Source organism: Pithys albifrons, chromosome 18, assembly GCF_047495875.1.
Source record: "Pithys albifrons albifrons isolate INPA30051 chromosome 18, PitAlb_v1, whole genome shotgun sequence".
NCBI lineage: Eukaryota > Metazoa > Chordata > Aves > Passeriformes > Thamnophilidae > Pithys > Pithys albifrons.
Genome location: NC_092475.1, coordinates 3,631,765 through 3,657,378, shown reverse-complemented (window position 1 = coordinate 3,657,378; position 25,614 = coordinate 3,631,765). Strand labels below are relative to the sequence as shown.

Genomic DNA, 25,614 nt, shown 5'->3' with positions numbered 1-25,614 from the left:
CAGCCTTGTGGGCTTTTATCCTTGCCCTTACCCAGGGAAAGCTGGTCAATTCACGGCACAGCAGCCTTGTGACCACTGGAAGTGGCCAGTTCTGGGGCAGCTTTTCTCTGGTGGGTTCCTGGGGCATCCCAGAGCTGCCCTGTGTCTGAGAGATGCAGGGTGGCAATGCACAATGATGCCAGGAGTGTGTTCTGGGGGGAGGAGGAGCAAAAAAGCCAGATGTGCATTGGTAGAGTATGGGGTTCCTTCTGGAGTCTGGAAAATGGGAACAGCCAGACTGTTTGCTTGCTGGGATTTGGGGTGTCAAGGTCACTGTGGGTGTAAAAGCTCTTCTCTCTGTTCCACAGGGGCCTCCAGGACCCAGTGGGCTCCCAGGTGGAAGTGGATTTCGGGGTCCTTCTGTGAGTTTCTCCTACCACTTAACCCTCATTTACTGAATGTACCACAACCAGAGAAGAGTGAGGTTCACTTCTGGGCTCCTCCTGCACTCCAGTGTGTGATGCACAAGACACTGAGCCCCACAAACACCCACGAGCTGCTGTTCTTGAATCAGCTTGTGCAGGGCCACCCCTGCCAGCCAGGGCAGTGCCAGGGATGTTCAGCCATGTCTTCCTTCCCCAGCTGTGAGCAAGGACAGAAGGGCAGCCAGTGGCACCAGAACAGGGAGTGCTTGCCAGCTGGTGTGTACTTTCAGCATCCTCAAGAAAGCCACTGCCTAGAACAGGGCTGGTCTGGGGGACTCCATTCTGCAGAAGTGCAGCATCATTTTTGGGTGCCCACAACTCCACTGGAGAGGTGCAGAGCCAGTGGGAGCAGGGATGCAGGAGCAGGGATATGCTCTTCTGTCCTAATCCCTGTTCTAGATACATCTGTTGCTCTCTCTGCAGCCACAGAAGTCTCTGCAGAAGGAATAATGCAGTTTAGCACTTGAGATATCTTGCCCCACTTCCAAAAATATGCACTGGTATTTGGTAGTGACCATTCACAACCCTTTGCATTTCCATTAAAGGGGAATTCTTATTATTCTTCTCTCTTTTTAGGGACCTTTTGGTCTGCCAGGATTCCCAGGGCCTCCTGGACCACCTGGACCTCCAGTAAGTTAAGACTTGCAAAGAAATGTAAGAAAATTCCCGGGGGGGAGTCTAGAATTTTCTCCTTGCTGCCAGAACATCTACTTTTTATTTGCTGCCATTGCCATGAGCATTCAGCAAGCCATAAACACTATGCCCCAAAGAGAGCAGTGACTTTTCCCTGGCTGCACTGGAATGTGTTGATGATCTCCTGTTTATTATTTGTGCTCTGTGAGTGGAGGAACCCAATGACAGCCTGGCTTTATCACACACAAAGCACAGGGTGGGCTTGCTGTTCTCTCAAGGAAAGTTTTTGTGGTTGCTTGGATCATGATCTATGCTTGTAAGCCACAAGTGGGGCTTGCAATGAGCAAGTCTCTGTTTTGGCTTTGCTGTGGCCTCTCAAGGATGTTGAATAGTGGGATTAGAAGGTCTTTCCCAAGGAGCTTTCCCCAGGCCAGGAGGAAGCCAAGTGCTGCTCTTTAATTGCTGCCTTCATCACCTAAGGCTCAAGGCTCTTCCCAAGCCCTACTGTGCATCTCCAGAGGATGGTTACACCCCTGATGTGCCTGGTTTTGAGCTCCTAATGCTCCAGGTTCAGGATTTGCATTTTAGGCTGTGTGGCTGGGTATGTGTCTTGTGCTGACCCAGCTGAGCTGGATCTGTAAAGTGCATTTCCTAAAATTTATCTTTCCTCCTGTTATTAGTCTTGTATTGAAAACATTTCCTGAATTGCAGGGTCTTCCAGGAACCCTTCCTGATGGTGGTGGGGACCTTCAGGTATGTTTTTATTTATGGAGTATGAAAATATGTTTTGGGTTAATCCCTCATGTGACTTCTGGTTGTCATACCTGGATGAGTGTCAGACCATTTCACATGCACCAGTTAGACCTGCAGGTGTGGGTCTAAACTACCTCAGCACAGAAGACACAAGAGTGGTGTGTGTGTTTCCAATATTTAAATGTTTTTTTTCAAGGAGGTAGATGTGCACTGGAATAGGTTTCCCAAAGAAACTCTGGCTGACCCATCCCTGGAAGTGTCCAAGGCCAGGATGAACAGGGCTTGGAACAACCTGGGCTGGTGGAAGGTGTCCCTGTCCATGGGAATTGGAACACACTGAGCTTTAAGGTCCCTTCCAACTCAAACCATTCCATGATTCTACTGCTGATTTTTTTTCCTTGATTTTTGCCTTCCAAAATGCACATTTTGCATACATCCTTCATTTACAGAACAACTTAAGCACTTGGTAAATGACAACAGCTTTTCCTGCATGTTTCCAATGCTGCTTTGCAGCAGAGAAGGTTGTGTGTGCAGCACTGTTTATCTCCATGGATGGTGGCACTGGGTTCCTATGGGCATATGTTTTGTTTAGGCTTCCTTCCTCAGGAGAAAGTCTCCATTCTTTCCTTTCAGGGGAATGAAAGGAGTGTTAAGTCCATGAGCAATGGTAGTGACATTTTCAGATTTCACAGCTGTTGTTGTGACAACTTCTTTGGTTTTCTAATTGATGTGCCCCAAAAAGCTCAGAGTCAGCTCAGATTGCCTTATGGCACATCACATGGAAGTTAATAGAAAATGGTGCTATTTCTGCAAGTTTAATTTAAGTTACTCTGTAGAATATACTAGAAAATTAAATTTCTGCTACAGAGGTGTTGCCTGAGGTTTTATTAAAAGAAAAAACAAAACCCAAAACCAACAAACAAGTGAAGGAAAAGCTGCAGAAGAAAATCACATTCTCTATGAAGTTTTTAAAATATGGCCTTTTTTCCATTAAATTGCTGTGTATGTTCTGATTTTTACCCAGTCAAAGCAGAGTTTCCACCAGAGACTCACCCACTCCTAGATATCTGCAGATACCATCTTATAGGTATTAACATTTGTTTGGGGTTTTTTGGTCCCCTTCCAATAATCTCTAATGTTTCTCCTTGTTTCACTTAGGGAGTTGCCTGAAGGAAATCAATAAGGGTCAATAAATGCAGAGGATTAAATATGTTCCTAATGATTTATAAGATACCAATCCAGACTCACTGGGGAACTCAGATTCTTCAGCACTTTGGACCTTCAGAATTTCTTACAGTTCATGCTCAGAGTGGATCAGTCCACTCATAATTGGTTTTTTGTGGGTTATTTGAGGCCTGAGGATCTCTAGGATCCCTTTCCACTGGGAAATGCTGGTCAATACATGATGCTCTGATTCCATTTGATTTAGTGGATTTAGAGCCAAAACCCACATGACCTTTGAAGCAATGGATGAAACCAACCTCCCTGAATATGCTGTGTGTGTTTGCCAAACCAAAGTGTTTCTGCTCCTTGCAGTGCCCAGCTCTGTGCCCACCAGGTCCCCCAGGTCCCCCAGGAATGCCAGGCTTCAAGGTAAGCAAATACCACCTGCACAAGGATCTGTCTCCTAAAATAAAACCCCTATGGGCTCCTGGGATTAAACTGTTGTATCTACAGTTCATGTCTCCACACTTCCCAAACCAGCCATGCATTTGCCTGGTTTATTCCTACAAATGAAATTTAACCCTTGGCATGGGCTGGGCACAGGTTAAAACACCCTCCAAGGTTTGTGGAGCGCAGCTGATGGACAGGATCAAGCAGAGGCAGCATCAGGGCTGCCTCAAGAACCACATGTTGCCTTTCCAGACCCTGTAAAAATCTCACCAGTTCTTAAATTGTGCTCACAGAGGAACAAATTTTACTGAAGCAAAACATAGCTTATAGAATTAAACACATTTTAATTGTTTTTATGGCCAGGGCAGCACCAGGCTGCTTTCTGTTTATGTTGTTGAGTTCTGGTACATAAATTCAAGGTTTCAAACCTCAGGAAATCTCCCTCAGCAGTTAAACATCTCCTCTGTCCCCTCTTCACATGAAGTGTGTGCAGGGGGTTACACTCCAGCAGTGAGACAAAGTAACAAGTGACTCTAATTCTTTTAGAAGGATTCAGAAGTTGGCAAGGAATGGGACAACTCCTGGGAAATGCTCCCCATTCCTCTGGAATTGACCTTTCTTGGGTCTGTTTGGGCTCTGCACCGAGTCACAAACATCATTACACAGACACATGTTTAGGGCATAACTACTCACCATTCATGGCTCATGGAATGGAAAAGCCTGAGAAGCTCTCCAGTGATGATGCAAATGATGCACAGGACCTTTTTTGTGATAAGGAATAACATCTCCCATGGCTGAAATTAGTCTGGGTCTCTCCCACAATGATAGGAAGGGAGCCAAGAAACAAACTGAATCTGAGTTTATATAAAAGATTTCAGTGAGACTTGCATTTCTTTGCAAGCCTGATGATGCAGATATAAAAGATGACTTAAAAGAGGAGGTTAAAGATGCAGAATGGGCTTTTCAGAAGCAACTCAGCTCCATTTTCAGAGGTGATGGGAGCTGAGTTCTGGTCCCTGATCTGTATTTGGGAATTACATCTGGATACCTATAGCCAAGTTCACTGCAAGCTATTCTGGAAAACCAAATCTGGGCATTTCCTGGAAGTACATCAATTCTGACCCTGGTATCCAACACAGCAGGGGGCCAGGGATAACCACCCCCAGAAATGAGCTCCATTCACACAATTACAGCACACCTATAGATTATTGACCCTGTAAGTCATTTGGGATGTGTGGGTTTAGATTAGGATTGCCTCCCAAAACAGAGCAGTCTCCCAAAATTTAAATCTCAAAGCAAGAGTGTACTGAAATGGGAATAATTTTGATTTTCATTTCTAGGGGCACACTGGCCACAAAGGGGAACCTGGTGAAATAGGAAAACAAGGAGAGAAGGTAAACTTCAATTTAAAGGTGGGGGGAGGATTTTTTTTCAAAGGAATATAAGTAATTTCTTCTAGAAGGCAGAGAGAAATGAGGCAATTGGCTGAACAAGAAGTTATTGTGGCTGAAGTGCATTGACTGCCATTGCTCTGCCACAGGACCATGTGCTATCATGATGTTAAGAGCAGTTTGAGTTAATTCCTATTGTTTCCATGCAGGGATGTCAGCTCAGGGAAAGCCCTACATTAATCACTTGAATAAATTCCTGACTTATTCAAATGTTCTCCACATAGAAGAAATTGCCTATAACATCAAAGGAAATTCTAAAGAGAAATCTGAGAGGGAGGAGCTCAAAGAGAATAAATTGGAGAGGTCCCTGGCTGTGTGTTGAGCCTCTCTCACCCTTTGTCTAATTGATTTTTCTCTCCCAGGGTAATCCTGGCCCTCCTGGTCCTCCAGGCATCCCTGGCAGTGTTGGCCTGCAGGTAACACCTCCTCTTTGACCAGTTCCCTTGTCCTTTCCTCTGTGGAGCTCAGTGGAGCCATCAATCACCTTGGTTGCACCAACAGCTCTTGCCTCTGCAGAATTACTGGTGTGAAAACTGTTGCTGGTGGAAAACCAAATTGTTCTGCTTTCCCTGAGGTTTAGTTTAGGTCCTGCTTTTGGTACCTCACATTGGAGGACACCTGAGTTGCCAGTAGAGTCCTGGGCACCCTTTGGGTGGCCCTGAGCTCTGGGCTGGCTGGGGGTGGGCTGGAGAGCACAGGGGGGGTGCTGGATGTCCTGGGTGGGCTGTCATCACTGGGTCACTGCTCAGGGGACATCACCAAGAGAGAAAATGTCCTCTTTGTGCATCAGAAAGTTGAGCTTTCTGCTGCTCCTCACTATTTCTGAATGTTTTCTGTGTTGACAAGCTTACCTCATGCTGTTCTGCTGGTTTGTGTTGCACAGTGGCTGAGTTTTAACTGATTTGTGTTCTTAATTAGGGCCCAAGGGGACTAAGAGGCCTCCCTGGTCCAGTAGGTCCAGCTGGTGACAGAGTAAGAAAAACCTGATTTTTTTTCCTTTCCACCACCAGTGTGTCTTGTGAGAGGTGCCAGTGGAACTCATTCTTACTGAATTCCACTGGGAAACTTGTACAGGTATAAAGTGTGGGCTGTGCACCCTCACATCAACATCAGAACAACCTTCCAAAGTCAGGAGAATCCACATCCCCAGGGGACTGGCAAGGTCAGGCCCAGCCAGACTGAAACATTCCAACCAGAAGGACAAAGTGCTGTCCCTGCAAGTCTGACAGTGCTAAAGAACCCTGGAGAAAAAAAAAGAGGTTTCATTTCCCTTTCTGTTCTGTCTCTTTACAACAAAAAAAAAGCAAAAACAAACTGATGGACAGAGATTTTTAGGACATGAGAAGTCTCCTCAGTGAGAACAGAGTCAATCGCCAGCTCATTGTGGCTTTGGACTCATCTCATGGTCCCTTGACCGGCAGCCCAGAAGCTGAATGGTTTTGAATTGGATGAAGTCATGCATTTATTTAGCAATAAATGTGTTATCAAGATTGAAAGTCCATGAATGATATCAGTGTATCAGAGAGATAAAGGTGGGGACATCCAGATTAAAACGTGTTGTTAGAGGGGGATCTTTTGCAAGGCTGTTCTGCAAACCAGCAAGAAATAGGGAGTGTCTTTGTGCTTTGTCAGACTGAGGTACAAGGTGGGGATACTGTTACTCCATCCTCTGCCAACCACAGTGTCACAGTGATGTCTGTTCTTTGCAGGGGGACATTGGTTTCAGAGGCCCACCTGGAATCCCAGGACCCCCAGGGAAAGCTGTATGTATCCACTTCCCAGGCTCTCTATGGCCCTGCCTTCCACCACCACAGCCTTCTTCCCCTTCCTTTAATGAAAGAATTTCTTTAAATAGAAAGAGTGGAAGAAAAAATTAAATATTTACTGTCTAGATACTGCTTGGCAAAATGAAAGTTTTGGTGAGAAAATATCTCATTTTATTTTAGTTTGGATGAATTTAATCTGTAATTACAAGGACTAGGGAGGGATTGTGGGCAAAGTCCCTGCTGTAAAAAGTGTGTCAGGAATTACAGTGTAACTGAGAAAGTACAGCTGGGCTCCTGGGGCAATGTGTGTGCTCACACCTCTGTTAACATCCACAAACAGCACAGAACCCTCCTCATCCCACCTTCAAAGCCTCAGTCCTGTCACTGTATGGTGAAGATGCTTCATGGCTTTTCTTCCTCTGCCACAGGGGGAACAAGGAAGCAAAGGACCTCAGGGATTCCGGGGGCCCAAAGGAGATACTGTAAGTGCAGTCAAACACTCGTCTGTTCCAGTCTGGGACATGACATTCCAAGGACTTTGTTCACAGGCTTATTATGGCTTGTGCCCCCTTGGTTTGCTCAAAAGGGAGGTGAAAGGGATGAAAGCATCCTCTCAAAAATGAGATGTTTAACTCTTATTAAAGATGCCTGAGTAATCAGGTGTCAAATTGCTGCCACAGCCTGGAGCACAGGGATCAGATCCTACATTCCCATCCCTTGAAATGATCCAGAATTTTCCCAAATGCTGTAGCCAACTGTGGGCCAGTTTCCTGGTGTGTCCCAAAAGAACCTCCACACCTCTGTGAACAGGAGAGGAGCCAGCCCAGACTGAATGAAATATCCCTACAGAGTCTATTATCTTTGCTGACAGATTGTTTTCAAAGGTTGTGTCTTGGCTAATGCAGAGTTTATTGTTGATTTCTAGGGTAAACCTGGACCAAAAGGAAACCCAGGAGCTCGTGGACTCATAGGAGAACCTGTAAGTCAATTAAATCGGATGCAGGTCTCACTGCTGTCTTGCTTGCAGATCAGGAAATAAAACACATTAGGAAAAAACCTGCTTCTTACCATCTTTGCTGTCAAACTTGTGCTCTGTGTCTCTGTAATCTTCAGTGCAGTCCCAAGTGGGACTGAACCCCAGTTGTGTTGCTGTTGGTGAAAAATCTCCCAGCACAGCTGGAGCTGGATCCATTGCCAAAAGGTTCTTTGTTGTGAATGTGTTTTATAAAGTACAGAATCTCCTCCTGACCTTACCATGTGCTGTGCATGGTTGCAGGGCATGCCTGGCAAGGATGGGCGGGATGGAGCTCCTGGACTCGATGGTGAGAAGGTTTGTAAAGTCCTACTTAAACACTGCAGGAAACATTCCTGTGATTGTCCCACAAGTGCTGCAAAGCTACTGATCAAGAAGAGCATGGCTGGAAAGCTTTTGCTTCTAAAAGGTTTTCTAATAATGTTAATAGTGAAGGAGAGTGAAGTTACTTCTGTTAATTGATCCCAAGGAAATTCCCTAAGCAAGGAAGACACATCTGATGTGAGCTCAGCTGTGTCCCTGTGCTTAGTTGTTCCTGCTGGCCGACTCGAGGCCTTCAGAGATGCCTTTCCAGAGCTGCTGACAGTCAGCTGTTTATTTGAATTGTCTGTCAGGTACTGGTTGCCTATTTTTTGAGCAGTGATCCCTCAGGGCCATGGAGCATGTGCTGCCAGGGAAGGCTGGGAGTTGCAGGGGAGTAGGGAAGTGCCTGGGAGCAAATGTCCTGTGGGTGCTCACCTTCTATGAGCACTGCAGCTCTTGGTCCTGCCCATATGGGGAGGGAGAAGAGCACCAATGGCTGTTTGGGAATGTGTCCCCTGCCTGTATCAGACCATTTCCCAGTGCTGGAGGATCCCTCCTAACCTCTCACTATCCACAGGGTGACGCAGCTCCTATGGGTGCTCCTGGAGAGAAGGGGCCAAACGGACTTCCTGTGAGTATGGAGCAGGAGCTGCTGCCTTTGGGGGCTACAGCAGCTCAGTCTGCCTGCAGAGCTCCCTCCTGGGGCCAGGGAGGGTCATTCAGTGCGTTGTTTCACAAGAGGCCCCTGTTAAGCCAAGGGGAAATGCTCATTTCCCACCATACAAACAGGGAAGCAGCATACAGGACATAAAGGAGAAGACCTGGAGTAGCACCATATACTAACACAGTAATTCCATGGCCTCTCTAACTCAGTTTAAAATCTAAATTTGAGACAGATTATCTCTTTCTCATCCCAGTGATGTGCATCTCTTATGTAGGGAGGTAAAATCTGGGATATAATATCCTGAGCCCTGTCCTTGGCTTACTGCTGTTTATGGACAAAATATTTCATTTCTCCAGTCATCAACTATTTAAAAGAGTTGAAGTATTCCTTTCTTCCTGTATTACATAATATTTTGAACAACCCTGGAGAGGGGTTTCTGCTGTGCAAAATGTTGCTGCTGTTGTTCTATTTGTATATCCTTCCTCTTTGCTCTAATGCCAAGGATTAGAGTTTGTAGAGCTGCAAGGGCAGTGAGCAGGAGAGAAACTGAAGTTGTAATTTTCACAGTGAAAGCTGCAGAAATCTAAATCCTCCATTGCTTCAAGCAAAGGTTGCTCCTTCTGTGTCAAACCAGACCAGAATAATAAATTCAATAACTTCACTTCTTCTGATGTTCCTTTAATGTAATTTTTTTTCAGGGATTGCCTGGAAGAGCAGGTATTAAAGGCTCAAAGGGTGAACCAGTAAGTGGCTCTCTCTAATGATGGGCTCTGGTGGGGAAGCTGGTCACAGCAGGGCTGTTTGTCTTTGGGGGGTGGGAAGGACTTACATCAAAGTGACAGTGTCAGCATTTCTGCTGGGCCTGAGCTCCCCTCACAGTGAGGAGCAGGGATTAGGTACAAGTCAGCTGGTCTTGCTCTTGCTCCTCATTCAGTGAGAAGGTCTCATAGCAGGTGCACAGGAGAGTCATCAGTGGCACAGTAAACCTCATTCTTTTGTCAAAGTCCCAGGAGGAGGCTTCATTTTGGGAATCAAAAGCCTGAGCACTGCAGGCAGGAACAGGATTATCTCATTTTGCCTTCTGGAGACTTTCCCCCAACCTCAGAAGAAAAGCTTCTGTGGAGCTTTAGATTGGCACCTACCTGTGAGATAAAAGAAACCCTCAGACAGACCAAAGCAGTCCAGGACAAAGCTGTTCTGAATAGCGTCTTTTTTTTTTCCTGTGCCTCCTCTTCTTTCTGAATTTTCCCCTCTGCACCTGCATCATTATTCCTGCTAAACCTCATGCAGAAGGACATACTACAGAAAAGCATTTGTCCTGATAGGAAGTTAATGAAGGAGTGAATGTGATGGGGTGTCCTGAGCACATCTCCAAAAGAGCATCCCTGTCCCACTGGTCCCCTTCAGTCCCATGTGGGAGTTGTGATGCTGCCCTGGGGCTGGCAGCCCTTCCTGGTCACTGGTGTCAGAACAGGATGTGCAGCTCAGCTGTTCTTCACTTGTCTGATGTTGAGAATTTTGTCTTGAAACTGTGAAAGTTAAAAGCTGTGTTTACTTGCTGATTCAGATTTTAACTCCCTCCTCCTTTTGTTGCTTCAGATAAGATAGAAATGACCCTCTGAAGTGATGCCCTAACTGAGTGTTTGCTTTCTCCTCTGCAGGGCAGTCCTGGAGAAATGGGAGAGGCAGGTCCCTCAGGAGAGCCAGGCATTCCTGTGAGTATTCCACCATTCCCACTTAACCTGAGCTCTGCTGAGGGAGTTCTAAACCAAACTGTGAAGCCAGAGCTCACATGCTGCTTCCCTGCACAAACAAAGCTCTCAGTGATGCCAGAGCTGCTGTGCTGCCTGCAAGATGTGCCATCCCATGGCACTGAGCACCCCACACTGGTGTGGAACTCCCCAGGGAGCACAACGTGAGCTGGACAGGCAGAAGCCTCCATGCACAGCAGAGGTCAAAACCTACCAGGTGTGGGTTAGTAAATGGGCCAACGGGGCAAGGAGTTTGGGACTGAAGCAGCCTGGGATCCAGGAATGCCTTTGGCTCTGCAGTGGGGAGGAAAGGGTGGATTTGTGGCTCCCAAACATCACAGCTGACTTTGGTGTTCTTGCCAGGGCGATGTTGGTGTTCCTGGTGAGAGAGGCCTGCCAGGACCCCGAGGAGCAACTGTAAGTACAGCACTGCCTGAGTTAGACAGACACCAAAACAGAGTTTGTGTCTGGGGTTCCTCTCTGGCTGCAGGAAAAGGCCATGCTCTCTCCAGGGAGTTTTGGCAGCAGAGGAATTTGTCCCCTGTGAGTGAGTCAGATCCTGTTCTCACTGACAGCTCCGTGCAATGCCAAGTGATCCCTCCCATTTCACGTGGCAAAGCAAGCTGCAGTAGTCCAAGAGTTTGGGGAGCTGCTACAGCCTGACAGGAGAGACTGGGCAGTCAGCAAGCTGCTCATTAAACAGCAATAATGAGGTTCTGCTTGTGCTGAAGTGAGTCATTCATGAAACAAAGCTGTGGACGTGCACACTGAAACCCAGCGGTGCCTCCAATTGTCTGTCCTGGGTTGAGCTGGCAAAATGCCAACTGTCCAGGACAGAGTGAAAAGGGTTCCTCCTCCCCCCAACCAGCTAAGGGGAAAAGGAGAGGGAGAGAGGAAAAAAAAACTTCCAAAGTCAGGTCTATGCTGAAACTAACTACATGTATTTATACAGAAAAGAGAAAATTAAGAGGAAACTACAATATAACACACACTTACACAAGTCATGTATAACAAGAAATAACTTCCCACTTCCCAGTAAACACAAATTCTACCATTTTAACTACAAATCATTCTAGAGAAGTTGATACTTCAGAGACAGACTTAAGCAGAGAGAAAAGCTAGGAACAAATATTTTACTTCCCTCAGATAACATGATGTTAAGCCGGTGCTCTGGGCTTGGGCCTCCCCATCCCTCCTGGGACAGCAGAGTGTCTTGCTGGCACCACAGCTGTGAAGCAACTGAACAAGCCACACCCACACACCAGCTCTTACCCCTTTTGAGATGATGCAATATGGTATGGAATACAATATTATTGGCTAGAAGAAGTCAGCTGTTAGCTAGCTCAGCCCAGCTCAAGTCAGCTGACAATTCCCAGGCCTAGCTGAACTTTAAAACCTAAATTTAGGCCCACCTGGCTAAACCCATAACATATTCCACCCCTTATTCCATACCATATTACATCACTCATATCTTCAATTTATCTATTCCCACGCTTAAACAGTCTTTGTTCTTTCCAGGGCTGTCTTCCACCCCTCCATATTGTAGGCAATAGTCCATTAGGATGGGGTAGGTACTTAAGGCAGGAAAAAACAGTTCATCATTGGACACCAACACCAGTTCAGCTCGGGTCTTCTTCATCTCATGGTTCATGTCCTACAACACAAAACTCAAAATCCAAGTTACCTTTTTCCTCAAGGTTAAATGTCCTTGAGGCACACATTGGGATCACCCCATCCCCTTCTCAGGGGTCACTATGCCCTCATTAGGGTCACTATCCCCACACTGGGGTCTCCATCCCCTTCTCAGGGGTCTCTATCCCCACACTGGGGTCACTATCCCCTTCTCAGGGGTTTCACAATAGCGGATAACCTGGGAAATAATGTCCACGGTTAAATCCACCCCTCGGCCTTGTCCACCTGCAGGTGGCCTGAGGCATCCTGGGCCCATCGAGCCAGGAACAACTCTTCCTTATGCCAGTCCAGGTGTGCTGTTCCTTATTAGTTCAGCCTTTGGGCACATGAGCATCCACATGATGAATCTCTATAGATTCTACTCAAGCAGCAGTGTCCTGCCACACACCAATAGCCCACATGGGCCTCTTTGTGATTCAATTAATCTTCTTTTATCGGTCCAGCCACCCTCAGAGGGGCACTGGCTGTCATCTACAAGTCAGTGTAGAGGTACAGTCTTGGTTAGTTTTCTGGTTCAGCAATGTCCAGTAGACTTGGTCGTTCTCCTCCTCCTCTCGGCTGGTGGCAGGGAGGCTTAATTGCGGTTCTTGGCTCTGTTCTGGGATCTTTGTTTCAACATGTAGACAGTTTTATACCGGCTTTCTTACGTTTTGATTTCCATACCTGGACTTCAAGCACAGAAGTAGATGCACTGTCCCACCTCCTCATGTCTTTCCCCTGGTCACACAGGAAGGACGACAGTTCACCATGTGACTCATGCTTGGGGTTTGCTCTCTGTTGAGGTGAGGCAGGAGAGAAAGACAGCTTGCTGTGGCTGTAAGGCTTCTCCTTGCAGTGGCTGCATTCAAAGCAGGTACGAGTTGAGCTGTCTGAACTCACAGAAACAGTCAGTACAAGGAATAAAACGAGTATCCAGTAGCAAGAGAACATTGTTTATATTAGATGTACCCAAGCAATGCAGATATCAAGGACTGTTTCTATAACAATGCTCCCGGGAACCCTGCCAACCTTCTGGGACACTTGCTAGTGTCCTTCGTTTCCCGGCCAATGCACCAATTATCTGTCCTGGGTTGAGCTGGCAAAATGCCAACTGTCCAGGACAGAGTGAAAAGGGTTCCTCCTCCCCCCAACCAGCTAAGGGGAAAAGGAGAGGGAGAGAGGAAAAAAAAAAACTTCCAAAGTCAGGTCTATGCTGAAACTAACTACATGTATTTATACAGAAAAGAGAAAATTAAGAGGAAACTACAATATAACACACACTTACACAAGTCATGTATAACAAGAAATAACTTCCCACTTCCCAGTAAACACAAATTCTACCATTTTAACTACAAATCATTCTAGAGAAGTTGATACTTCAGAGACAGACTTAAGCAGAGAGAAAAGCTAGGAACAAATATTTTACTTCCCTCAGATAACATGATGTTAAGCCGGTGCTCTGGGCTTGGGCCTCCCCATCCCTCCTGGGACAGCAGAGTGTCTTGCTGGCACCACAGCTGTGAAGCAACTGAACAAGCCACACCCACACACCAGCTCTTACCCCTTTTGAGATGATGCAATATGGTATGGAATACAATATTATTGGCTAGAAGAAGTCAGCTGTTAGCTAGCTCAGCCCAGCTCAAGTCAGCTGACAATTCCCAGGCCTAGCTGAACTTTAAAACCTAAATTTAGGCCCACCTGGCTAAACCCATAACACTCCCCATCCTGTATTGCTGTCCTTGGGGCAGTGGGAGGGATTCACTGCAAAACCTGAAGCCACACACACAACAAAACTGAAAATAACTGCATGTCACCCTGCCATGTCCCTGCTCAAGAGCAGAGATGATAATTGGTAATATCAGGATGACAAAACCCTGATTTTGATCACACAAATAAAACACTTGGGTACCTTCTTATCTTCTCCTCCCCAGCTAGTGCTGCCATTGGGATTGCACCTGACATTCCAGTGGTTCTGCTGGGCTTTTATTCATTTCTTTTTTTTCTCATCTTAATCTCATTTTTAAAACCAGAAGCCTACAGCAAGTCTAATAAGATTTCTGGTATGTGCCACTTGGAAGAAATTGAACTATATGATTTATTGTTTGTGAGCAGCTGCTCCTGTAACTTCCAAGGGGAGGGAAATCAACCTTAGAAATAAACTATATTAATAATGTTTGTTTTTATGCCTGCAATTCTTCATCAAAATAGCTGGCCCCACAAAAGGTATCACATTATTATAGCCAAAAAGCAAAAGTAGTTGAGCTAATTGTGTTGGTGCAGAGTTCTGGCAGGGGTGCAATAACAGCTGACCCCATGGTTATGTGTAACCTGAGCTCCTAATTTCTGATTTGTGTTATTGGAATAATAATTTAGTGAAGACTGGGCTATTCTAGGAGAGTTGCAAGATTTTTCTTGTTTTAAGGCTGTTTGGCTCAAAACAATTTGGGTTTATTTAGCTCAGTGTACCAAGGGTTTCTCCCCATTCAAAGCCTTTCAGGTCCCACCACATTTAAAGGTACCAGCACAGCAGAGTCGTTTTTGTTGCAGTTTGACTTTAATTTCTTAGAGCTCTGTATTTATAATAAACTTCCTTAACTGAAATTAAAGTTCCTTACTAAATTACAAGCAGAAAACAGAAGTGAAAACAGTAACCACAAAAGTACCTGAGCAGTTCTTTATCCTTTTGAGGACAGAGCTGCTTTATTTCAGTGGCCAGTTTGAAGCTCCTTTGTGTCCCTGAACACTTCACCCATTAGAGATGGCTGTGAAAGGAGGCAAAGCTGCAGTCCCACCTCGTGACAGAAGGTGCTGAAGGCATCTATTTCAAGAAGACAGTTTACAGAATGGGATTTAGATGCTGAAATTGCTTAAGGCTTTTTTTTCATCCCAGATCTTTATTGGATATGTGATTTTTCTCAGAAGAAAGCAATAGAGACTCCTAATGGTAACACTCATGTTCTGCCTGGTGAGCTCCTAAAAGCCTCTGCACTAACAGCATTAGCTGCTGCCTCTTTTTATTTTGCAGGTACCAAGTGTCCAAGCAAATGGATGCAATTGCCATTTTTCTTTTCCAGCACATGTTTTGAAGTAGTTTCTTACAATCAATTAAGAGCATAGTATTAAGATAGCAGATCCCCTTTAATGGGTATTGTCTCTACTCTGCCATGCTGGCACTTTTTGCTGTCATTGATCTTTCCTACTCATGAATGTGGTATATTATGAAGCATTAATTATACAAATAAGGATTTCTTTTAATAATTATAAAAATAATATTAAGAAAGCTCAGTAGACACCAAACTCCACGTTCATCAGCAACACCACAGGGCAAAGTGCTGCAGCACAGAGCAGCACCCTCTCTCTCTGGCAATGTAATTACACAAGTGCCTTCCCTGCCCTGAATTTGCTCCTCACCAAAGCTGCTCCTTCTTTCCTCAGGGTCCACTGGGTCTCCAAGGCCCCCCAGGAGCCCGAGGTGTCCGAGGTTTCCAGGTCAGTGTGCTCACAGGGGAATGTAATGGGCATCATGGTTTGGCAGGGCACTGCTTTCTGCAAACCTCTGGCCAGACAATTGTGTGATGGCAAATGAGGGATAGGGAGAAACGTCTTTCCATTTCCTGGAACCAGTCTGACACCTTTAGAAAGAACACAAGGTCAGATAAGCTGCCTGCCAAAACAATTTATGGTTAGTATTTGTTTGCAAAGGAATGGTTGGAGTTTTGAGCCTGTTCACTGGCACAGGTTGCCCAGAGAAGCTGTGGCTGCCCCATCCCTGGAAGTGTTCAAGGCCAGGTTGGACAGGGCTGGAGTAGCCTGGGATAGTGGAAGGTGTCCCTGCCCATGGCAAGGGGTGGAACAAGCTGAGCTTTAAGGTCCCTTCCAATGCAATTTTTTTCAGTTTGACCTAAATAAAGACTCCTCAATTTCCCCTTGATCTGGACCACTCTCAGCCTGTATTTCTTCAGTGAACTGCTCCTCCTGTCTGCTGCTCTGAGGACTCCCATATTTCTCTGTCCTCTGTCCAAGGGAGTGGGACCTCCACTCTCCATTCCCCACTGACACTGGCAGACAAGCAGTCTGTGGTGCTGCCCTCAGGGAGCATCACTTGGTGGGATCACAGGTGGGATTTAGCAGTGAAAAACCCAGGCCAAAGCCTGGAGCACCTTGGCAGGTGGATGGCTGTGGGTTGGGACAGAAGCTGGAGTGGACAACACCAACCAACACAGTGGTCCCTGTGGGAAAGGGAGAGAGAACACCCAAGACCTTTTTGCACATGTTATGGATAATGGTGAACTTCTGGGGTGTTGAAGCACACGGGGTTTCCTGGCACTGTAAGCTGTAGCTTGGTTTTTGTTGTTTTCCTAACAGGGTCCCAAAGGTGCCAGTGGTGAGCCTGGTCTTCCTGGTCCGACTGGGATCCGTGGAGAGACAGGGGACAGGGTAAGAAGGAGATATCTGTAACTAATTCCTGTTTGGGATATGAAATCAGAGCATAACAGGGGCCCAAACTTGGTGTAGCTGATGTCAGCCCAGCAGACACAACCAGGTTTGTGCATTTGGTGTCCCAGTCCCTTCTCTGAGGCTGCTGTGTGCCCCATGGCAGGTAGCAGGATTCGTGCATCCTGGCTCTTCCCCTCCTCTCCTTGTTTCTGTTTCCCTTCAGAAGGTCCCACTATTTTTAGACAGGACTTTCAGGTCCCATCCTAGCCAGAAAGGGTTTGTTTGGGATTTTTCCCTGCTCTGTATGCTCATTCCACCAAAGCCTCACTCCCCATGAGAACAGGAGAGCTGATTTGTGCATTTTTGTCACTCAGATGCTTGATTAGACTTTCTGGTGTTTTGGGTTTTTTGTTTTTTTTTAATTACAGTTTGCTGAATGACTTTCCTTTCTGATCAGCAACACACCTGGCCATCCCACCTCTGAATAAATGAGACTTTATTTAAATGAATTCATTCTCATTTCAAAGCAGCCAGCAGGGCAAAGTGAACAGCATTTGCTGGGGACTTGCAGGAGAACAGTAGCTGTGTGTTCATCAGCTCCCTCCTCTCCAGCCTTAAGGTGAAGTTTCTGGGTAAGCAATCACAGCAGGACCATGGGGGCTCCACAATGGCCCTTCTGTGCTGGCTCCAGGCAGGTTTAAAAAAGCCTCTTGGACTGACTGGGAGCTGGAAGTGTGAAACAGGAGGCTTATTGTGGAGCTGTGGGGCTCTGACTGCACTCAGGACTTCTCTGTGGTGCAAAATGTATGTTCAGAGGGGAAGAGGCCCCTGCACGGAGCACCCAGGGAGCTGGTCTGAGCAGAGGGAGGGGAAATGTTGTGCTTAAAGCAATAAAAAATGATCTAGTTTTTATTTCTGGCTCTAAAGTTAAGTGTAGTTACTCTAAGATGTAATTGTTGATTGTTCAAAATGAGAGGAAATGGCCTCAAGTTGCACCATGGGAGGTTTAGATTAGATATCAGGAAAATTTCTTCACAGAAAGGGTTGCAAAGCATTGGAACTGACTGTCCAGGGAAGTGGTGGAATCACCATCCCTGGAAATGTTCAAACAACGTGTGGATGTGGCACCTGAGGGCATGATTTAGTGGTGAACATGGTGGTGGTGCTGGGCTGATCCTTGAATGTGATGATCTCCAAGATCTTTTCCAACCTTGATGATTCTGTGATTGTCTCTTGTGACTTCAGCTCTTCAGGAGATTTCAGGAAAGTGGGTGTAGCAGGTTTGGATAACACTGGAGACTTCCCACCTCCATGTGTGTGATGGTGCTCAGAGTAACTTCCATCTGCCCCCCAGTCCCACTGGTGTCGGTGACAGCAGCGAGGGCTGTGCCAGCAATCACCACAACAAGGCTGTGGAGATCCCAAAATCTCAGCATGTGTTTTTATAGCCTAAAAAATTGGCCTTGGCTGCTGGGATTGATGGCACTGCTGGGGACACACACCAAGAGCCCAGCAGATCTGCCCTGGGTTTGTCTTATTGCTAGTTCTGACGTGTATAAAGAGGAGAACTGCAAACACAGAATCAATACAATTGCACCACCCCTCTCTCCTGAAATCAGTTGGGGCTTTTCTGTGAAAATTTCCCGTCAAGCCTAAGCTAACAGGTACTGACAGGCTTTTCCACAGTCCTTGGGCTGACTGTGGCCAGGGATATAAAGCTGCATTTCAGTAAGTGTGTTTGCTGGCACGAGAAATACAAGCCATTCAGTGCATTCAACTGGGAGACATAAAATAGCATTGAGATTAAATATATAAACCATCTTCTTGGAGTGGGATGTGGGGAGCAGAAGGATTTGACTGTTGCTGCTGACTGAGGTAGCAATAGACAAATATTTTTTATAAGGATTTTTATTATCCATTTCCTGAGGATCCTGGATGCCAGCAGGCACCTGGGGCAGTGCCTCTCACAGCTCTGCACTGGCATCACTGGGTAATGATAGAGAAAATTCAGTGATACTTGGCCAAAAAACATTGGTTATGTTTAACTGATCCAGTGACACACACATGAGGGTGTGGAGCTGGCAGTCCTAAACTCCTGCCACTCCTTCCAGCTTCTAGCAATTACTGCTGCAGAAAATTACAGTTGTGAATGAAAATCCTTTGGGAGTGTTCCTGGCAGTCTTTTGTGACTGTGTTTTATTCCCATAAGCTTTCATGGAGCCTTGGGACTCTGTATATATCTATATAAGAGATAAATCTAGATGATACCATTCAGAAAAGAATATATTGCCTTTGCCATCAGCAAATATAAAATGGGAGTTATAAATAGCTGCAGCCACTCCTGCATTTCTACATTCCTTTGTCTGTTTTGCTGAGAGTTGTTTTTCTTTAATAGAAATCCCCCCCTTTTATAACTTAGTGCTTGGCTTGAGCAAAATGACATGCCCTTGTTCTATGTCTTTGTCCTCCCTGAAGATTTTATTCTGCTGAGCCATCTCCAGATTTAGTTAATAAAAAGAGATCAGTTTTCAGATGCCAAATTGATGAATGTGCTGTAGGGGATCCTGTTTGAAGGACAAAATGGTTGAATTTCCTATGTAAATTTTGCAGGAGAGAAAAAATGTGGGGTTCTCCTGAACTCCTTCTGGCTCTGCTCTGTGGAGTAGAATAGTCACAGATAGGGCTGAAAATGTCTCATGTCCTCTCTGTGAATGCCAGGTAGACAACATGGGATTTTTCAAGTTGCTTGAATTATTCCTGGAGTGATAATCAGTTCATCATCTAAATGCATTTTATTCCTATGGCCGTGTTGTTTGGTGAATCTCAAAGTCAGGAGCACCTAATTCTGAGTCCCAGGAAAACTGAAGTCTAATAGAGCCTTGAAAAACCATCCTGACTTTTTGCCCTTGTGGTACAAAACCAGTCTTATCTAGTTTATACCATCAGTAAATCCAACCTCCTTCTCAAACCTTCAGGTGGAAAGGCAGAGATCAGTCACCCACCAGTGTCATCCTTTCATTTGTGAATTTGTAAAATTGATATCTTGATCATGAGATGACAATAATGGAAAACAGAGGGTATGAGGAGTTCTCCTCTGGAATGAATGTGGAATTTGGCTCTTGGGAAACAGGTTTTAAAGACTAGAATTAAAAAAGCAAAGAATTTGTTTAATTCAGGAAATGGAGGAGGGTGTTATGAAAAGGCCAGTGTGGCTGCTGTGCCAGGCAGGTGGGGAGCAGAGCATCACTGAGCCATGGCAGAAAGTCTGGTGTGGCTGGATGAGAACTTGGTGGGCAGAGGACCAGGAGGCCCAAGCTGGGGGTTCCTGCCTGGCCTGGCAGCTGCTCTGTGCTGTCACTGGGAGGGGCAAGAGCCTGAGAAACCATCCTAAGCACAAACCAGGGACTGTAGAGTATGTTAAAAGCAGGAATGCTTAAATGCCTTCTTATTTCTGAGAAATGTGAATGACATTTGTACCTTCTTACTGGCAGCTGGGGGACTAATTCCCACCCCCTTGCTGAGTGAGTGTCTGCCCACACCAGGAATTCACAGGACAGTAACAGTTTGAGCTCATTTGCCTCCTTGCTCTTACTTTTTTTCAGGGTCCCACTGGTGTTCCTGGTCCCAAAGGTAACCAGGTAAGTGATAACTTTTGGGCTGTTGTCAGGAGAGGCATTTCAACCAAACGTGAGGCACAACCTTTGACAGTACAAGCAGCTTTTTCTTCTTAAATGAAAATACTCTGCAGAAGGCACCACCAAACCCCTCCTTGGTCCCACTTTTCCTGTTGGCACAGATGTAGGCTCTTCTAATGCAGACTCATGAAAATGCTGTGATAAAAGCCCTAGACCCTTGCTGTGTGTTTTGTAGCCATAAGGCATCTGTGTAGGAGCTCCTCACATCACATTTCTCTCAAGTTAAGTTTAGAAGTTCAGCTTTTCCTTAAACTTCATGTACCTGATGAAGATTTTGTCCTAACCTCAAAGCTTGGCACACTAATGGGCTGATTTAATCTTTTACATTTTCCTGCTCAACCTCCATAGTCAGTTTAATCTCAGCAATGAGCTTTGGAGCCAGTTTTCATCAAATCTATGGCTTTCATTAATGCCTGACTGTGCTCTTGAAGAAAACAAGGCTTTTCAAACAAGCCTTGCTGGTTTTGTTTACCAGTGTCAGTGTCTGTGTGGCCTCTCTTTTGTTGCTAAGGGAAAGACCAACCTGATCTCTGTTTGTCTTGGGAGAACTTCCTCTGGAAAACCATCGAGTCACCATAACCATGTTCATTGTCTTCTCTAAGAAGCCAGCTCAGTGCTGCCCATGGCAGCAGATTTGCAGTGATTTGTGTCACCCCCAGTGATGTTCAAATTGCACACACTGCTGCTGCTGAATTGAGGTGATCAGCAAAGTGATGCTCCTTGTCCTGGCCAGTGAAAGGGATGTCACCAGAGCTTTAGCCACTCTTACCTTACAGTCCCCAGACAGAGTGGAGAGGGGTGACCCTCACCAAGTGATGATCTCTGCAGTTTAAAGATGGGATGAAGATGTTCTGCAGGTGCCTCTGCTCAGGAAGCTTAGAGAACATGGACTCTGAACATTTGGCTGAGCCTGCAAATCCATGTTTTCTGTGAGACCCAGAGCTGGGGAAACTGGAATTTAGATTTCCTGTTCAAGGAATACCAGTGCCAGCCTGTGGTTGTCTTTCATGGCCACTCCACAGGGCTCTCATCTGTGTGACTTCAGCCTTTCAGCCAAGTCCCAGCTTGTCACAAAGGACACCCAGTCCTTGTCCCAGCTGCTGTGGAGTTCAGCCTTGGGAAGAGAGAACTTCCTCTTGCTGGAGCAGCTGTATCAGCTGCTAAGAGCCCCCATCTCCCTTAGGCTCTGAGGTTATCCAGGACTCAGGATGAGCCTCATTGTCAGCAGTCTTTGTGCACCAGCAGGTGCAGTGCTAACTCTGGATTCTCACTTTCAGGGCATTGCTGGAGCAGATGGCCTCCCAGGTGACAAAGGAGAGCTGGTAGGTAACCTCAAATTCAGTAGAATTGACTCCTCAAATAACAGATGGGTCTAGAAAACCATGGATCATTATATGGTCAGTCAGAATTAATCATCCAAGATCTCCAATCCTGCTGTGAAAAGAAGGCAAGCTCAGCCTTGTACAGCTCCCTGCAGATTGGGAGATGGGGCTTCAGATGTGCCATTTTTCTTATTTCCTCTTTCTTTCTAACAGGGTCCCTTCGGTCCCCCTGGCCAGAAAGGAGAGGTATGTGTCAGACATTGTGGGCTCATGGCCCAGAAGGTTTGGGAGTAAACACAACTATTGCATCTTTCAATGATATTTGTCAATAAACCATATTCTGGCATCATTCCCAAGAAACGTGTTTTCCTCACAGTCATGCTATGAATGACAGGGGTTTGTGGCATTCAAGATATTGAAATGTTTGATAATTTTGCTGCAGCAAAGACTCCTGTTTATATGTAAAACCACCCACAGGATGTAAGAAATGTACATATCAGCCAGATCAGTCAGGGAAACCTGAAGAAAGGTTTAAATAATGAACAGGAGAAAAACAATGGATCATGTCTTCAGTTGTCAGTGGTTTTTTTCTCTTTTTTTATCTCATTACAGCCAGGAAAAAGAGGAGAACTTGGTCCAAAAGGTGCCCAAGGACCTAATGGGACAGCTGGAGCTCCAGGGATCCCAGGACACCCAGGGCCCATGGGCCATCAGGGCGTGCAGGGTGTCCCTGGCATCACAGGAAAGCCCGGGCCCCCTGTAAGTGTCACCTGCTCTGGGGCACAGCCAGGGAGTCTGGGAAGTGAGCAAGTGGATCGTGGGGTTTGGATGCATATTCAAAAAATAAGGTCCTGCATTTCAGCAGGTAAAACTAAAGCCAAATCAGCCTCAGATTAAATACCTGGCCTAACATTAAAATTAATCTCTGCCATTAGTATTGACAGAGTTCTGAACTGAAGGTGTCATTGTTTGAAGAGGGGAAGGAACCCACTTCTCTTAATGGGATCCTGTGCTTCTTCCTGAGCTGATGGAAATACATTTTGAGTCCTGAAGCTTCTGCCAGGATGGGTTTTGATAACATGATTTGGATAAGGACAAATTCTTCTGTTAATTGCAGGGCAAAGAGGCCAGTGAACAACATATCAGAGAACTCTGTGGGGAAATGATAAATGGTGAGTGTTACTGAAAGAAAGAAAACTGACTATAATTAGCATATTTAGATGAAGATGAGTAGATCCTGAACATAAGATGGCTCCTGAGATTTGTTAGTTTTCTGTCTTAATAAAAGAAATTACATTGACCTTTAATGCAAGGAAATTATTCAGGAGGTCACCTTGTTGTCTGGGATGTCTTTCTTTGTTCTAAAATTAGTATTTTTAAATGATTCATCTTGGCAACAGACAAAGTGCACTGAAAGCAGCTTTGATCAAGTATTGTTCAGTCACTGGCTGTGAGAATGTCTGCCTGCCCTCACCTGTGTCATTCTCCCCTCCTCATTGCACCCCCTCTCCTTGGAGCAGGGCCCTGTGGAATCCCAGACTATTCTGAGTTGGAAGGGACTCAAGGATCATCAAGTCCAACTCTTAAGTCAATGGCCCACACAGGGGATTGAACCCATGACCTTGGCATTATTAGAACCAAGATTTAACCAGTGTCCTTCTCTCTTCAGAGTTACTGTCCTGCATTTGGAGGTTTATTCCCCATTTGGGACGAGGTTAAACTCTGAAAGTTTGCTTCAGAAAACTTGTTTTAATTATTTAAATATTATTTGTTAGAATTTTGGTGTCATTTAAAGTGGGTTTAGAAACAGGAAATATCAATGGCTTAAATGTTGGCCATGCACTTTTTAATTGTGTTTTTCAGCCCAAATTGCACAGTTAGCTGCTAATCTGAGGAAGCCCCTCTCTCCTGGCATGACGGGTCGGCCTGGCCCAGCCGGGCCTCCTGGTCCTCCTGGAGCAATGGGAAGTGTTGGGCATCCTGGGCCTCGTGGTCCCCCTGGATACAGAGGGCCAACAGGAGAGCTTGGAGATCCTGGTCCCAGAGGTAAGTCTGGACTAAAGCAACCTTCTTCTCTTTTATGCCACTGAAACAAATTGCAACTGGGGGAGATCAAGCCTCAGTGGAGTCTAGAGGGGGTTGTGCATCCTTAGGGATGCCCTGTAAGCAAAGATCCTGGTAATATCCTGAGGATTTGTAGCTCTTTTGATCTCTCCCCTTCCTGTCTTTGGCTGCAGCTGCAGTGCACAACTCACTGCTGAAATTCTGTTTATGCTTAAAGGTGACACTGGTGAAAAGGGAGATAAAGGACCTGTTGGTCAAGGTATCGATGGGCCTGATGGTGATCAAGGACTTCAAGGTAAGGCTGTGCAAACACTTCAGTACTCCATCACTAAAGCAGAGGCTTAAGAATCACAGAATATTCTGAGTTGGAAGGGACCCACTGAGTCCACCTCTTAGGGACAGCTCTGCATATTGTAGATTATCATCAGCACTCTCCTTCTATTAGTCAGAATTTTAATTACAACTAGACTTGAGGAGGTGTGATGAATTGAAGCTGCTGAAGGCCACAGCCTCCCCCCTGAGGAACAAGCTGGTGGCCAGGAAGGAGGGACAGTTGTGACCACTGCATTTGTCACAATAAGGGAGCTGTGAGCTCCTGCAGGCAGGACATCCCTTGACCAACTTCTGCAGGGATAAAAAAATCCAGTGCAATCCAGTACTCCAGATTCAGGGTAAATTTATTGAAAACACCTTGTAGTCAACAGGCCATAACAAGTGTGATGTGCAGACACTCAAAGTATATTAAGATATCTAAAAGTAACACATATATACATACATATATTAAAAAAAAATAGAAGAGATGGAAATATTTCATGTAATCTTTCCCCTTTTCTTGCTTAGGACCACCTGGTGTGCCTGGAATTACTAAAAATGGCCGTGATGGGGCTCAGGGTGAACCTGGCCTGCCAGGGGACCCTGGGACTCCTGGGACCACTGGGGCTCAGGGAACTCCAGGAATATGTGACACGTCAGCTTGCATGGGAGCTGTTGCAGCATCAACTTCCAAAAAATCATAAACCAACAGTACAAGAAGTGAAGAAGTGACTGAATATTTAAATAAACAGTGCATTGTAAGAAAACAGAATCCTCCTAGTGCTAAATGGACAGATGCTCCTTCTATTCTATTAAGTGGAGACTTTGACACAGTTCTATGAAAAAGAAAGCATCAGATGAAAACTTTAATTAAAAGATGCTTTATGAGTATTTTTTTCTCCCCCAAATTATTTTTCGAAGTTTTTACAGCTAAACAACCTTTCCTTTCTCCCTTTGCTCAAGAGACCTGCAAGAGGAAGCATTGTTCCTTTTCACCATCACCCCCTCCCTGTACTAAAGATCACGACTTCCTGCTATGAAAGTTTGAGCCTTTCCCATTGAATCCCTTGGTGCTGCTCCCACTGACTTCAGTTCTGCAGGTCTGTGCACAAAGAAACATGTTAAGGTGCTCAGGCACCAAACTTCCTCTTCTGTCACTGGAAATCATGCATTTAAATACACTGCATTTCAGTATCCTCACCTTCTGGTCAAAGCAATGACCATCCCTTTATATGCTGTCACTTACCAATTTTCAGATTGCACCTCAAATATTTGCCAAGACTAGTAAACAGTAATCCTCTTGCAATCAAATTCTGCAAAAGGTGTAATGTACATATTTTAATTTCCAGGGAAGAATTTTTGTATATTTCCATATGATAATGAAGGAAATGAAGTAACAGCATTTTCATGACCTCTGCTTCAGCTATTTGCACAGTAATGGTGATGGAACCCCCCACGAGAAAGGTGCTCTTCTAAAGTCCAGCCAAAACCACCTGTATGAACTGTTGTAAAAATAAAAGGAGATTTTTTTTAACCTTTTCTTTGTGATGTTGTAAATGTCATTACACACATCAAATTAACTCGGCTGAATTCCATTCTCCAGAACTGGTTTTACTGGGATTGTTTGGATATAAATTGCTACAAAATTGTCCTTATCCGTGATTTAAACCACTATTAA

The 25,614-nt window shown here is 45.4% G+C and overlaps 1 protein-coding gene across 1 annotated transcript; it reads left to right on the top strand.

Annotated features, from left to right (window-relative positions):
- The first annotated feature begins 165 nt into the window (after positions 1-165).
- COL9A3 (collagen type IX alpha 3 chain) lies at positions 166-25,384 on the top strand. The gene is made up of 26 exons (XM_071573247.1): positions 166-234; positions 348-401; positions 1,041-1,094; positions 1,809-1,850; positions 3,387-3,443; positions 4,805-4,858; positions 5,278-5,331; positions 5,834-5,887; positions 6,625-6,678; positions 7,110-7,163; positions 7,607-7,660; positions 7,958-8,011; positions 8,595-8,648; positions 9,380-9,424; positions 10,343-10,396; positions 10,796-10,849; positions 15,542-15,595; positions 16,472-16,543; positions 20,146-20,181; positions 21,516-21,560; positions 21,774-21,806; positions 22,173-22,319; positions 22,678-22,732; positions 23,424-23,606; positions 23,842-23,919; positions 24,465-25,384. The coding sequence occupies exons 1-26, from the start codon at positions 166-168 to the stop codon at positions 24,638-24,640; spliced, it is 1,740 nt and encodes a 579-aa protein (XP_071429348.1). The 3' UTR covers positions 24,641-25,384.
- Positions 25,385-25,614: the final 230 nt, after the last annotated feature.

What these genes read in the sequence shown, in the direction of transcription:
- COL9A3 (XM_071573247.1), top strand. Translation starts at nt 166, where the DNA reads ATGCACAATGATGCCAGGAGTGTGTTCTGGGGGGAGGAGGAGCAAAAA. An exon ending in GGGGGCCCAAAGGAGATACT is followed by an intron (nt 7,164 to 7,606) that starts GTAAGTGCAGTC and finishes GTTGATTTCTAG; the next exon opens with GGTAAACCTGGACCAAAAGG. An exon ending in TGGTGATCAAGGACTTCAAG is followed by an intron (nt 23,920 to 24,464) that starts GTAAGGCTGTGC and finishes TTTCTTGCTTAG; the next exon opens with GACCACCTGGTGTGCCTGGA.